The sequence below is a fragment of the Ursus maritimus genome, unplaced genomic scaffold, assembly GCF_017311325.1.
Source record: "Ursus maritimus isolate PB19 unplaced genomic scaffold, ASM1731132v1 scaffold_14, whole genome shotgun sequence".
Lineage (NCBI taxonomy): Eukaryota > Metazoa > Chordata > Mammalia > Carnivora > Ursidae > Ursus > Ursus maritimus.
In genome coordinates this window covers 51,953,769-51,965,506 of record NW_024423786.1, presented here as the reverse complement: position 1 = coordinate 51,965,506, position 11,738 = coordinate 51,953,769, and the positions used below count along the sequence as shown (strand labels likewise).

Below are 11,738 nucleotides of genomic sequence, written 5' to 3'. Positions count from 1 at the left end.
TGGGTCAGGGCTGGATGCCTCCCGGGGCTCCAGTAGCCCCCTCGCCGCTGCCTCCCTGGGCTCCCCCCCCCATTTCCCCGAGTCCCACAGCCACCCAGCGCTCCTGGTTCTGGGTAGTCTGTGGCCAAGGGCTTCTGCTGGGCTTGACTCTGCTTTCTCTCTGCAGCCTCTGAGGGACACATTATGGTTCTGAAGGGTCTGTGCTTGGCAAGGAAAGGGGTTGGTGCTTTCACCATGGCCTGGGGCCCCCCGGCTCGACTTCTGCTGGCCTGGACGGCCCTGTTGTGCATGGTGGGAGTCCAGGGCCGCTGGGATAGGGCCCTGGAGTCTGCAGGTCCCGGACGTGTGCGCAGACGTGGCAGCCCAGGCGTCTTGCAGGGGTGTGTGAGAGCGGGCAGGCGGACAGGCCCTGGGGGGTGGGCTGGGCTGGGCTGGGCCGCAGGGTGGGGGGAGCAAGGCCCAGGGAACGTCCCGCAGGGCAGGGGCTCACCAGCTGTGCCCTGCTCTCCCAAAGGCCCAATGTGTGCGGCTCCCGTTTCCATGCCTACTGCTGCCCCGGCTGGAGGACGTTGCCAGGCGGGAACCAGTGCGTCGTTCGTGAGTGCCACTGCCACATGGAGGGGCGGGGCTCAGGCAGGGGATGCTGGGGCAGCTCTCCGACCTGCTGGCAAGCCCAGCCCTGCCTCCAGGTGAACTTAGCCGGGGGCGTCAGGCTGAAGCACAGGATTGGCCCTCGCCTGTCCTCAGGCTCCCAGGCCACCCGCCATGTTTGCCTCCTTTGCCTTACTACCTCCCTGTCTCTCTCCCTGCCTGTCTCTCTCTCTGTCTCTGTCTCTCCCCCATCTCTGTCTCTGTCTCTTTGCCAGTCTGTACCCACCACCTTGGGGTTCTAGAATCTGACTCCACTCCCAGGAAAGCCCTCCAGCCCCACACCACAGTCACTGAGCCAGCATCTGGAATCTTCTGTCCTGGCCGCGCAGCACTTCTGACCCAAAGAGCCCATCTTCCCACGGCTCCAGCACAAAGCCAGGGCCTTGCCTGGGCACTGATGGGGTGGGGAGGGCGCAGGACTCAGGTCCTGGCCTTGACTGTCACCTGCTCTGCTCCTGCCAGCCGTCTGTAGGCATGCCTGCGGTGAAGGCTTCTGCTCCCGACCCAACCTGTGTGCCTGTGCTGATGGGAAGCTGGCCCCCAGTTGCGGGGTGAGCCGAGGTGAGTGGGGGGGGGGCAGGGAATAGCCCTCGGGACTGGAGGAGAAGGTTAGAGGCTTCCTGATGCCACTGGGGGCGCAGGCTGGTTTTGCCACAGGACTGAAAGGACCAGAGCTGGGCCAGGCAAGCCTAGTCCTGCCGCTGTTCATGTGCCTCGTGGGGCTTGTCGTCACTTCACTGTGTGTCCCTCCTCCCCGTCCTTAGGGTCAGCGTGCAGTGTGAGCTGCATGAATGGGGGCAGCTGCCGAGGGGAGTCCTGCCTCTGCCAGAGGGGCTACACGGGCACTGTGTGTGGGCAGCGTGAGTATCCCCCACGAACACCTGGCCTGGGATCCCAGAGGGCGGGTCTCTGGGTGCCACGTGCCCACCGCCCATGGGTCACTCTTCTGGAACCAGGGTTTGGAGGGACTGCCTCATCGTCACAGTCTTATCATTGGGTCTGGGCCCGATGGTGGGGATTCCTGGGTGAAATGGGCTTTTCTGGGCCCCAGCTCCCTCGGCTGCTAGGGGAGCTCAGGCCACCCTCCCCTCTTCCTCCACAGCTGTCTGTGACCGTGGTTGCCACAACGGGGGCCGCTGCATCGGACCAAACCACTGTGCCTGTGTGTATGGCTTCATGGGGCCTCAGTGTGAGAGAGGTACCAAGCTGGGCATGGGGTAGGGGCCTGGGTGGATGGAGGGGGGCTTCCTGGCAGCCCCTGAGATGTAGCCAGGCCCTGGGAAGCTCCAGTTGGCCTCCTTTCTGCTGTCTCTGATGCTGTGAGGGGCAGAGAAACTGTTGCTCCAGGGAAGGGCGTCAGGGAGGGCTTCCTGGAGGAAGTGATAAGTCAGAGTTCATGAGAGCAGCAAGCCCTCTTTTATTGCAACCCCTCAATGTCAAAATACTCCCATGGCTGAGGTGGGTGGGATCACCTGTTGGGAGCCTTTGGCCAAGCCTCAGATGACGGAAGCAACGATGTTTCACGGAAAGTTGATTCGGGGAAGGTGGAAACAGCTGGACACCCAGGCCCCAGGCTGCCCCATGTGTGGGCCCGAAGCTGAGTGGGTCGTTGAGATTCTTGCGGAAGATAAGGGAGGGCAACTCAGGGGCCACAGAACGCATGGAGCCCACGGGGGGCTGGAAGGAGAAACCCAACAAGAGCGGGCGTTGTGGGGCATGCCCAGGCTATGAGGCTGGTGGGGTTTTGGCTGTGAGAGCTGTCAGACTGCCCCGTGCGGCCCGGGAGCCCAGGCCAGCAGCGATGGGCAGGGCCTAGGACTGACCCCAGGGTTGGGAGGTGCTACGGGGGGGAGGAGGCCCCCCTGTAGCTGCAGCTGTGGTGGAGAGGGTGTGGCTATGAGTCAGAAGCTGGGGCTGGGAGGATTACCTCAGCACTAAGGGGGTGCTTTTAGAAACTGGAATTTGGGCTGACCCGAAGGGGAACGGCTGAGGGGGAGGGAGGGTCAGTGGGGAGGGTGAAAGAGGGGAGACCTGAGTGGGTGGTAGATGGTGAGGGCCCCCAGAGAGGAAAGAGCGAGGGGGAGTCCAGAGTTCTGGGTGATTAGGTGAGATTCTGGAATTGCTTTGGCTTGAGGGAGTCGTACCCATTGGGGACTTTTGGGCAGCTCCTCCTCCACACGGGTCTAGGGGGCTGGCTTTGGCTTCTCCTTCTGGGAGGGGCTTTCCTTGGTCCATTGCCAGCCCCTTGATTGGAACCATCTGGAGGATGGAGCCAGGAAGCCACATCTGAGCCTGTGTGCAGAGGTGGGGGCACTGATGAGACCACCTTGGGCTGGGTTCAGGGTTCAGGGGCGTAGTGTTGTGGGTCCAGAGCCTTTGGGCAGATGCTGGGTCCCTCCCTGAGTCTGGGGGATTTGGTAGGGCCAGACATGCACTCACAGATGAGACAGGCTCTCCTTCTGGGTGTCTGTGGTCTCTGCCCCGGCCTGCAGGGAGGGTGGGCCTGGGGGAGTGATCGGATTCTCCAGACGTGCCGGGGGTTCTGTGAGCTTGGAGGTCCTGGCCTCGTTTTTGGAGGTTGGTTGGAGAATGCTTTGGGGAGGAGGGGTTTTGAAGGGTGAATGGGAGTTTGTCCAATAGGGATGGGGAACAGCATGAGTAGAGCCTGCTGTGTTGGTGTTAGGGAGACTGGGAAGGAGGCTACGGGCTGCAGGGATGGAGAAGCAGAAGGCTCTGGGCTGGGGAGGCAGCTCGAGGCCAGCTGCCCAAATCCATCTGTCTTGCAGACTACCGGACGGGCCCCTGCTTTGGCCAAGTGGGTCCTGAGGGCTGCCAGCGCCAGCTCCCAGGCCTCGTGTGCACTAAGGCGCTCTGCTGCGCTACCGTGGGCGGGGCCTGGGGCATCCCGTGCGAGCTCTGCCCTGCACAGCCACACCCCTGCCGCCGAGGCTTCATCCCTAATGTCCGCACAGGGGCCTGCCAAGGTAAGGGAGTCCGCGAGTCAGGATGAAGGCCCTGGGAGCCAGAGCTGAGCGGGAGCCCTCGAGGCTTTGGTTCTTCCTTCCGACGGGCCTGTCATTCCCTTGCAGATGTGGACGAGTGCCAGACGGTCCCAGGCCTGTGCCAGGGAGGCAGCTGCGTCAACACTGTGGGCTCCTTCGAGTGCCGCTGCCCGACGGGACACCGGCTCAGTGAGAACAGCGCCAAGTGTGAAGGTGGGCGATGGGGAGGGAGACGAGTGGGGTCCTCCTCTGGGCTCCGGACCACTCGGGCTCCCCGGCAAGGAGGAGGAAGAGGAGGGCTGGGGCTGTGGCGGCCCCACTTCTGAGCGGGCATGTGGATGAGTGTCTCAGCGCGCCGGGCCTCTGCTCTGCGGGCGGCTGCACCAACGCCGTTGGGAGCTATGTGTGCACCTGTCCCCGTGGTTTGCCAGCAGCCTGGACGGCTCCCGCTGCCTGGGGGAGCTGGGGCCTGAAGGCGCTGGAGGGACAGAGGGCGGGTAGGAGACAGGCCCCTGGCTCATCTGTGTTTGCAACCCCCCCTCTGGCCTGGGGGCTCCTCTAGCCCTCCGGTCTCTGTGTCTTTCTTTTTTTTTTTTTTTTAAAGATTTTTTATTTATTTATTCGACAGAGATAGAGACAGCCAGTGAGAGAGGGAACACAGTCAGGGGGAGTGGGAGAGGAAGAAGCAGGCTCACAGCAGAGGAGCCTGATGTGGGGCTCGATCCCATAACGCCGGGATCACGCCCTGAGCCGAAGGCAGACAAACGCTTAACCGCTGTGCCACCCAGGCGCCCCTGGTCTCTGTGTCTTTCAGTCGTCTCTGGAGCACGGTTTCCATCCCCTCTGGCATTCTGGCTCCCTATCCATCAGCCTTTGGACGTCAGACTCTCAGGACCCCAGTGTGCAAGCTCTTCTGGCCCTCCGCCTCTGTGCGCACTGTAGCTCTCTGGTCCTCGGTCTTGAGAGGCCCATAGCCCCGCGCTTCTGCCCTCGCCACGCCCCCTCCCCTCAGCCCCGCCCACCTCAGCTCCGCCCCCTGCCCCTGGGACTCTCGGCCCTTCTGGCTCACTGGGCCCCTGCCTCTATGCCCCGCCACCCTCTATCTCTGTGTCCTTCTTCTGTCCATTGCTTTTTCTGGCCCCCTGTCTATATTCCTCTTTCCAAGGCCAGACACTTTTTCTTTTTTTTTAAGATTTATTTATTTGAGAGAGAGCCCTCACTAGCCTGGAGATATGACCTGAGCCGAACCCAAGAGTCTGACACTTAACCGAGTGAGCCACCCAGGCACCGCTCCCACACACTTTTTAAGAGTACCCCATCCTCCCCCACACCCTCTGTTTTGAGCTAGGGAAACGGAGACCCAGAGAGGGGAGGTTTGCTTGAGGCAACTTAGTAAGTTCAGAACAGACACATGCCCATACCCATGCCCTACTCAGACCCCCACCCCCAGCCAGGATGAGGTCCTCTGGGCCATGCTGCCCCCTGGATGCCCACCCTCCTGTAATCCCCCACACCCCACCCCAGGGGCAGGGGACCCTGGGCTCTCACTCCCTGTCCTGCTGTTTTGATGAACTCGTCCATAGACTTTAGCGATCGCCAGTGGCTAATGGGGCAAGCCAGGAATATGGGCCCTTGTGGGGGGGGATGGGCAGAGTCCTGGTTTGGGGAGGAGGGAAGCGGCTTGGCAGTTCCCCAGCATCACCAGGGCCCCTCTGGCTGGGCCTCTACCAGGCAGGGCTGGGAATATTGTGTTTGGAATTCTGCCAGTGTGCTGTGGCCAACGCTCGACCTTCTATTTCTTCACCCCTGGGGGCCGTCATGGCCAGCAGGGAAGATACCTCTGGGCAAGTCCCCTGGAATAAGGGTCCTCTCCCAGCTACTAAACAGTGGAGTCTAGATTTGAACCAAGGTCAGGTTGCCCCTGAATATGGGCTTGGGCTTCAGTCCTGGGTTCCAACTGCTCCCGGAGCTACTCACAAACTCTGTGACCTCGGGCAAGTGTCCTAACCTCTCTGTGCCCCAACTTCCTCATCTGTAAGATGGGGATCGTGGCAATCCCTACCTCTTGGAGTCACGGAGAGGATTAAATACAATTTTGGAACGATCAGCGGGGGGCTGGATGTAGTGGGTACGCAACACACATTCACGAAGACAAGCAGACAGTGCGGCTGGGGCGCTGGGCAGGCCCTGGTCACAGCCGAGCTGTGTAAGCAAAGGCGGCATCATTTTTGCTAACATTCTTGCATTCTGTCTCTGATCCCCTGGGATTCGGGGATCTGAGTTCCTGCCCCCTCTCTCTCTGTAGTAGCTGTGTGACCTTGAATGAAGCTGTTGACCTCCCCTCATCTGGGCAGGCCTTGCCCCCTTCAAGGGCCTGGGACATTGCTGGGAGTGCGGAGCCCCAGCTCCCGCATGTTCACCTGGGGGTCCCCAAGGGCTGGGGCAGGGGAGGTAGACAGGTTTGCATGTTGGGGCGCCTGGGTGGCTCAGTTGGTTGAGCGTCCTACTCTTGATTTCGGTTTGGGTGGTGGTCTCAGGGTCGTGAGCTCAAACCCCGAGTGGGCTCTGTGCTGAGAGTGTAGACTCCTTGGGATTCTCTCTCTCCCTCTGCCCTTCCCCCTGCTTGTGTGGGCGCTGGTGCTCTCTCTCTCTCTCTCTCAAAAGAAAGAAATGTTTGCATGTTTTCTCAGCCCAGGGCAGGGTGGGGGCTGCTGTCAGGGGCCCGCCCAGCTGATGGAGGAGGTTTCACTGTGGGCCGCTGGCCAAGATTTGTGCGTTTTTAAGCTAAAAATACGCTCTTTGAGCCTGAGAAATCTGATCACTGCATAAAGCTGTTAGACTCCAGAGCAGAGTGGGATGGGGAAGGGTGTCTGTGGTTCTGCTGTCTGGGGAGCCTCTGCCTCAGTTCCCCAGGGCTGGAGTCAATCCAGCAGTCTGCTCCTTGGGCCCGTCCTCAAATTCATAGCCTCTTAGGTTTCCCCAAATGCCCGGGGCCAGCAGATGGGGGCATATAGCCACAGATCCTGGTGTCCTCACTTGAGCGCCCAGCCTGACCTCCCACTAGGGCAGCCCCCCAAAGCAAGGGGTCTTCGTCAGTGTGGTTGAATGCCCAGAGTGACAGGGAGCTTACTACCAATGCCAGCTCTAGGTGTTGGAATTCATTTGCTTGGAACCAGCCCAAATCTATCTCCCTGGGATAACTTGGAAATCTCTGTAATAAGATTCTCATTCAGTGAGCATCGGCCACGTGTCAGACATGGCGTGCTTCACTTTTTTATTTTGGCAACATTCTTCCGGGGGAGGTGAATGCTCTGAGCACCCCCATACCAGGGATGGGGAGACCGAGGCACAGGGCGGCAAGAAATCCTGTGCTGCCGGCAGTGTTGGTGGAGCTGCGATTTGAACCCAAGTCTGGTAACTGATCCTTCCCACCCCCGTCGCAGACCACCGGGCTGGCACCTGCTTCTCTGCACTGATTATGGGCCGCTGTGCTGGAGACCTCGCTGGCCGTTATACTCAGAGGCAGTGCTGCTGTGACAGGGGCAGGTGCTGGGCAGCTGGCCCAGCCCCTGAGCCGTGTCCTCTGCGGGGCTCTGGTGAGTGGCCTGAGGTTGCACCCGCCCTCCTCCTTCCCCAGAGCTCCCTGCAGTGGAGGGGCCCTGGGGTGTGACAGAGAGCCTGGCATCAAACCCTGCCTCTTTGCAGACGAGTTCCAGCGACTGTGTGCGCAGGGGCTCCCGCTGCTGCCCTCCTACCCTGGCCCCTTCCCTGGTCTCCCTGGCTTTGGGTCCAATGGTGTGGGTCCTGGCCTTGGGCCAGCTCGGCACAGCACCCATGGCTCCAGTGGGCGTGGTGTTCCCAGCCTGGGCATCGGCAGTGCCCACATTGGTGAGGCCTGGGACTTGGGAGGAGGGATCCAAGACCTGGGGGAGGGGGTCCAGGCCTCAGAGGGAGGGCCAGGGCTTTGGCGGGTGGAGGTCCTGGCCTGGGCAGTAGAGATAAAAGTACTGACAGTGGTCAGGGGGTGGGGCTAGATTTGGGATCTGGGTCTCAAAGTCAGGGTTTGGGCCTTGAGTAGGGGTCTCAGCCAGTGTGAGGGCCTGCAGTTAGGACACCACTCCAGGCCGACGTGGGCAGGGTTCCAGCCTCCTAGTGGGAATCCCAGCCCAGAGGCAAGGCCTCGACTCAGGTGCACCTGTTGTCCCCTCCCTCAGGCACAGCTACCTTGAACCAGACCATTGACATCTGCCGACACTTCACCAACCTGTGTCTCAACGGCCGCTGCCTGCCCACCCCTTCCAGCTACCGCTGCGAGTGCAATGCGGGCTACACGCAGGACGTTCGAGGAGAGTGCATCGGTGAGTCCCGGCTGGGTGGGCGGGGCCGCGCCTGCCGAGCGGGCGGGGCTCAGGGTCCTCTGCCCACAGACGTGGACGAATGCGTCAGCAGCCCCTGCCACCACGGAGACTGCGTCAACACCCCCGGCTCTTACCACTGCCGGTGCCACGAGGGTTTCCAGGCGACGTCCGCCAGGCAGGCGTGCGTGGGTATGGCTGTCCCTCAGAGCGCGGTGACACGGGGGCTGCCTGGGCCCAGACCTGCGGCCTGAATCCCAGTCTGACCGACTACCGCCTTCCCTCCACCGCAGACGTGGACGAGTGCCTTGTCGGCAGCAGCCTCTGCCACCACGGCCGCTGCGTCAACACGGAGGGCAGCTTCCAGTGTGTCTGCAATGCGGGCTTCGAGCTCGGCCCTGGGGGCAAGAACTGTGTGGGTGAGCTGGGGACGGGCGGGCGGGTAGGGGTTCTGGGGGCCCCAGTGGGTCCCCGTGAGGGCCACCTTGCGGGTCTCCCCTGCCGCAGCACCCACCTCCCTCCCAGAGACGGAGCCTCTGCTCCCTCTCCTGAACCCAGCCAACCTGTCTGAGCTCCTTCTTGCACTTTGTTGGCCCGACTCACCCCTTCATTCCCTCCCTCGTGAGTTCATTCCATGAATCCCAATGCGGGCTGTCTGACCCCGGATCGCAGCCCGTCCTGGGACTTGTTGCACGGCAGCGAGAGTCTGGCTGAGTGTGGGGTCAGGACCTTGGGAAGTGCCCGGCTCAGGCTCCCCGTGGGGCTCCAGGTCTTGCACGGGGCAGCGGGTGTTGGCGCCTCGCCCCTGTTCCGGGCCAAGTGACGTGCCCATGCGTGGGTGGAGGGCCACATCTTTTTTCTTCAGTCCTCAGCTGATGGACATTTGGGCCGTTTGCACTTTCCGCAGTTATGCAGAATACTGCGGTGGACTCAGTACAGACGTTCCGGTGCATCTTTCATTCATTCCTTTTTGCTTTTCTGGCGCAGTCCTTTTTGTGCAAAACTGATCCTTTGATACTCGTTTCTGCAGCTACACTTCCTTTCAATTAGACCATGTTCTTGTCCGCTGTTTTCCCCGTTTCTTTGTTTTAAATAGAGCTGAGACTCACACCAGATATATGTAATCATTCGGAAGTGAACATTTCGTGGCATTTAGTACGAGCCCAGTGTCATGCAACCACTAGCGAGTTTATTTAACTTTGAACAAAATGTTTATGGAGCACCTGCCTGTGTGGGAGGGGAGATGCCGCTTGAGCACGCAGCCCTGTCGTGCCCTGGGGGAGCTCACATTCCAGCAGGCAGACTGATATCCAGGCAGACAGAATCACAGACGTGCCACATGCTGTCCAGGTGGGGTCCTGGTGGCCCAGCCCTCGCTCTGCGGCGCCTCAGAGAAGTGAGAGGGAGGGGCTGGTCTGCAGGCCTGGCTGGCCCAGCAAGGGGCCAGGGAGGAATCCAGCCTCTTGGATGTCTCTAGATCACAATGAGTGTGCCACGACCACCACGTGTGCCAATGGAGTGTGCATCAACGAGGACGGCAGCTTCACGTGTCTCTGCAAATCTGGCTTCCTGCTGGCGCCCAGTGGCCGCTACTGCGTGGGTGAGTCTGGATAGGACGGGATGGGATGGAAGTGATGGTGATGGGCAGGGAGGGGAGAGGCTGGGAGAGGAGCTGGTGGGGCTTGCGGGGCACTGGGACCTGTTGCAGAGCCCCCGTGGCTCCCCTCCCGCCTCCCCCTGCAGACATCGATGAGTGCCAGACTCCGGGCATCTGCATTAACGGCCACTGCACCAACACCGAGGGCTCCTTCCGCTGCCACTGCCTGGGGGGGCTGGCCGTGGGCGTGGACGGCCGCGTGTGCGTGGACACCCACGTGCGCAGCACCTGCTATGGAGCCCTGGAGCAGGGCTCCTGCGCCCGCCCCTTCCCCGGTGCCGTCACCAAATCCGAGTGCTGCTGTGCTAGCCCAGACCACGGATTTGGGGAGCCCTGCCAGCCGTGTCCTGCCAAGAACTCTGGTGAGCATCCTGCTGCCTGACCCCACCTGCCTTTTACGCCCCTGTACACCTTCCAGCTCATCATCCTGGGGGTGGGAAGGGATGGGGGGTCTTGGTTCCCATGGATTTGCGGGGGCATCTCTCCACTGGTGACTCTCCCCAAGAAGAGACGGCAGAAAATTGCTCTCTCCCCGGAGGGAGGCATCTTGGTCCCAGACTCTTGCACAACACCAAGGGGCCACATCCTTGGGAGTGGCTGAGGCTTGTCAGCGGCCACTGACCCCTCGTCTCCCTGTGCCCACAACCCCAGCCGAGTTCCAGGGTCTGTGCAGCAGCGGTCTGGGCATCACCGCCGACGGCAGAGGTGCGTGGCCATGGGTGTCAGGAGCGGGCGGGGGGTGCTGTGTCAGTCCGCTGGGGGCTCCAGCAACAGGAACGTGTCCACCCGCAGCTCTGGAGGCTCAAAGTCTGAGGTCAAGGTGTAGGCAGGGTTGGTTCCTTCTGAAGCAAGGAGGAGCCCTTCCTTGCGGCTCTTCCAGTTTCTGGTGGTCACGGGCAACCTTTGGTGTTCCTTGGCTTGTAGAAGTATCCCCCCAATTTCTGCCTCCACCTTTACATGGGGCTCTCCCTGTGTGTGTGTGTGTGTGTGTGTGTGTGCGCGTGTCCAAATTTCCCCCTTTCATAAGTAGGCGATCATCACAGTGGAATGGACTGGGAGTCTACCCCCATGACCTCGTTTTAACAGGATTACCTCTGTAGAGACCCGATCTCCACAGGAGGCCAAGTGCTGAGGTCCTGGGGGTTAGGACTTTAACATATGGATCTGGGGAGGATACATTCTCCCACACCTCCTCTCCCTCCTGAGCTGTGTTTTCGGCCCCACTCACTCTGAAACCTCCGGGATCCTTCTGATCCCCCCACAACTGGACAGCCCCTACCCTGGGATCCCTGGCTGATCTCCTGTGGCCAGCAGGTCTCAGCCCAAAGTGCCTGATCTCTAGAGCTGAGGTGCAAGGAAAGGCAATTCCCCAGGTGTGTGTCTCCTCCTTTGTTGGCTGAAAACACACACACACACACACACACACACACACACACAGAAACAGCCTTTCTGCCTGAGTGGAAAACAAAGGACTAAGGAGACTTGAGTTCCCAGTGACTGCCGGGCCATCGGGGGCGGGCAGATGTCTGGACCACTACGCCCTCATCCAGTTAAAGGCCCAGGGTCTGGAGCCAGATGCCTGGGCTCAGATCCTGGCACTACTATTGACTGATTGAATAACCTGGGGCAAGTTACTTACCTGCTCTGCTTCGGTTTCCTTGTCCGCGAAGTGGGGGTAGTAACAGGACCCGTTGCAGGGGTGTTACGAGGGTCAGAAGGGTTAATATGCACAAAATAGTAAGCCCCCTGTAATGTTAGCAGTTGTGATTACTTTTATTTTTATTATGTTGCTGCTGTACAAATTTTCGTTCCATGGATTCCAAACAGAGGACAGTCCCGCCCCACCCCCACCCCAGGTACATTTGACAATGTCTGGAGAAAGAAGTACTGGGAAGGGTCCTGTTGGCATTGGATGGGTAGAGGGCAAGGATGCTCAGCTTCCTACAGTGCCCAGGACGGGCCCACAGCAAAGAAGGGCCCCAAAGGGACACAGTGCCTCGAAACCGCGGGTTCTGAGCGAAATGGGGCGGAGTCTGGCCGGGGGGGGGGGGGGGGGGGGGGGGGGGGGGGGGG

General features: G+C 60.7%; 1 protein-coding gene across 1 annotated transcript in view; it reads left to right on the top strand.

Moving 5' to 3' along the window:
- The first annotated feature begins 234 nt into the window (after positions 1 to 234).
- Positions 235 to 11,738, top strand: part of FBN3 (fibrillin 3) — a 53,688-nt gene continuing 42,184 nt past the window's right edge. Inside the window, 15 exon segments of the mRNA XM_040628285.1 lie at positions 235 to 380; positions 515 to 597; positions 1,114 to 1,212; positions 1,416 to 1,511; positions 1,754 to 1,849; positions 3,438 to 3,635; positions 3,741 to 3,866; positions 7,097 to 7,249; positions 7,359 to 7,541; positions 7,868 to 8,011; positions 8,081 to 8,200; positions 8,302 to 8,427; positions 9,486 to 9,608; positions 9,752 to 10,027; positions 10,317 to 10,370. Coding sequence (XP_040484219.1) covers positions 235 to 380; positions 515 to 597; positions 1,114 to 1,212; positions 1,416 to 1,511; positions 1,754 to 1,849; positions 3,438 to 3,635; positions 3,741 to 3,866; positions 7,097 to 7,249; positions 7,359 to 7,541; positions 7,868 to 8,011; positions 8,081 to 8,200; positions 8,302 to 8,427; positions 9,486 to 9,608; positions 9,752 to 10,027; positions 10,317 to 10,370 — 2,023 coding nt within the window.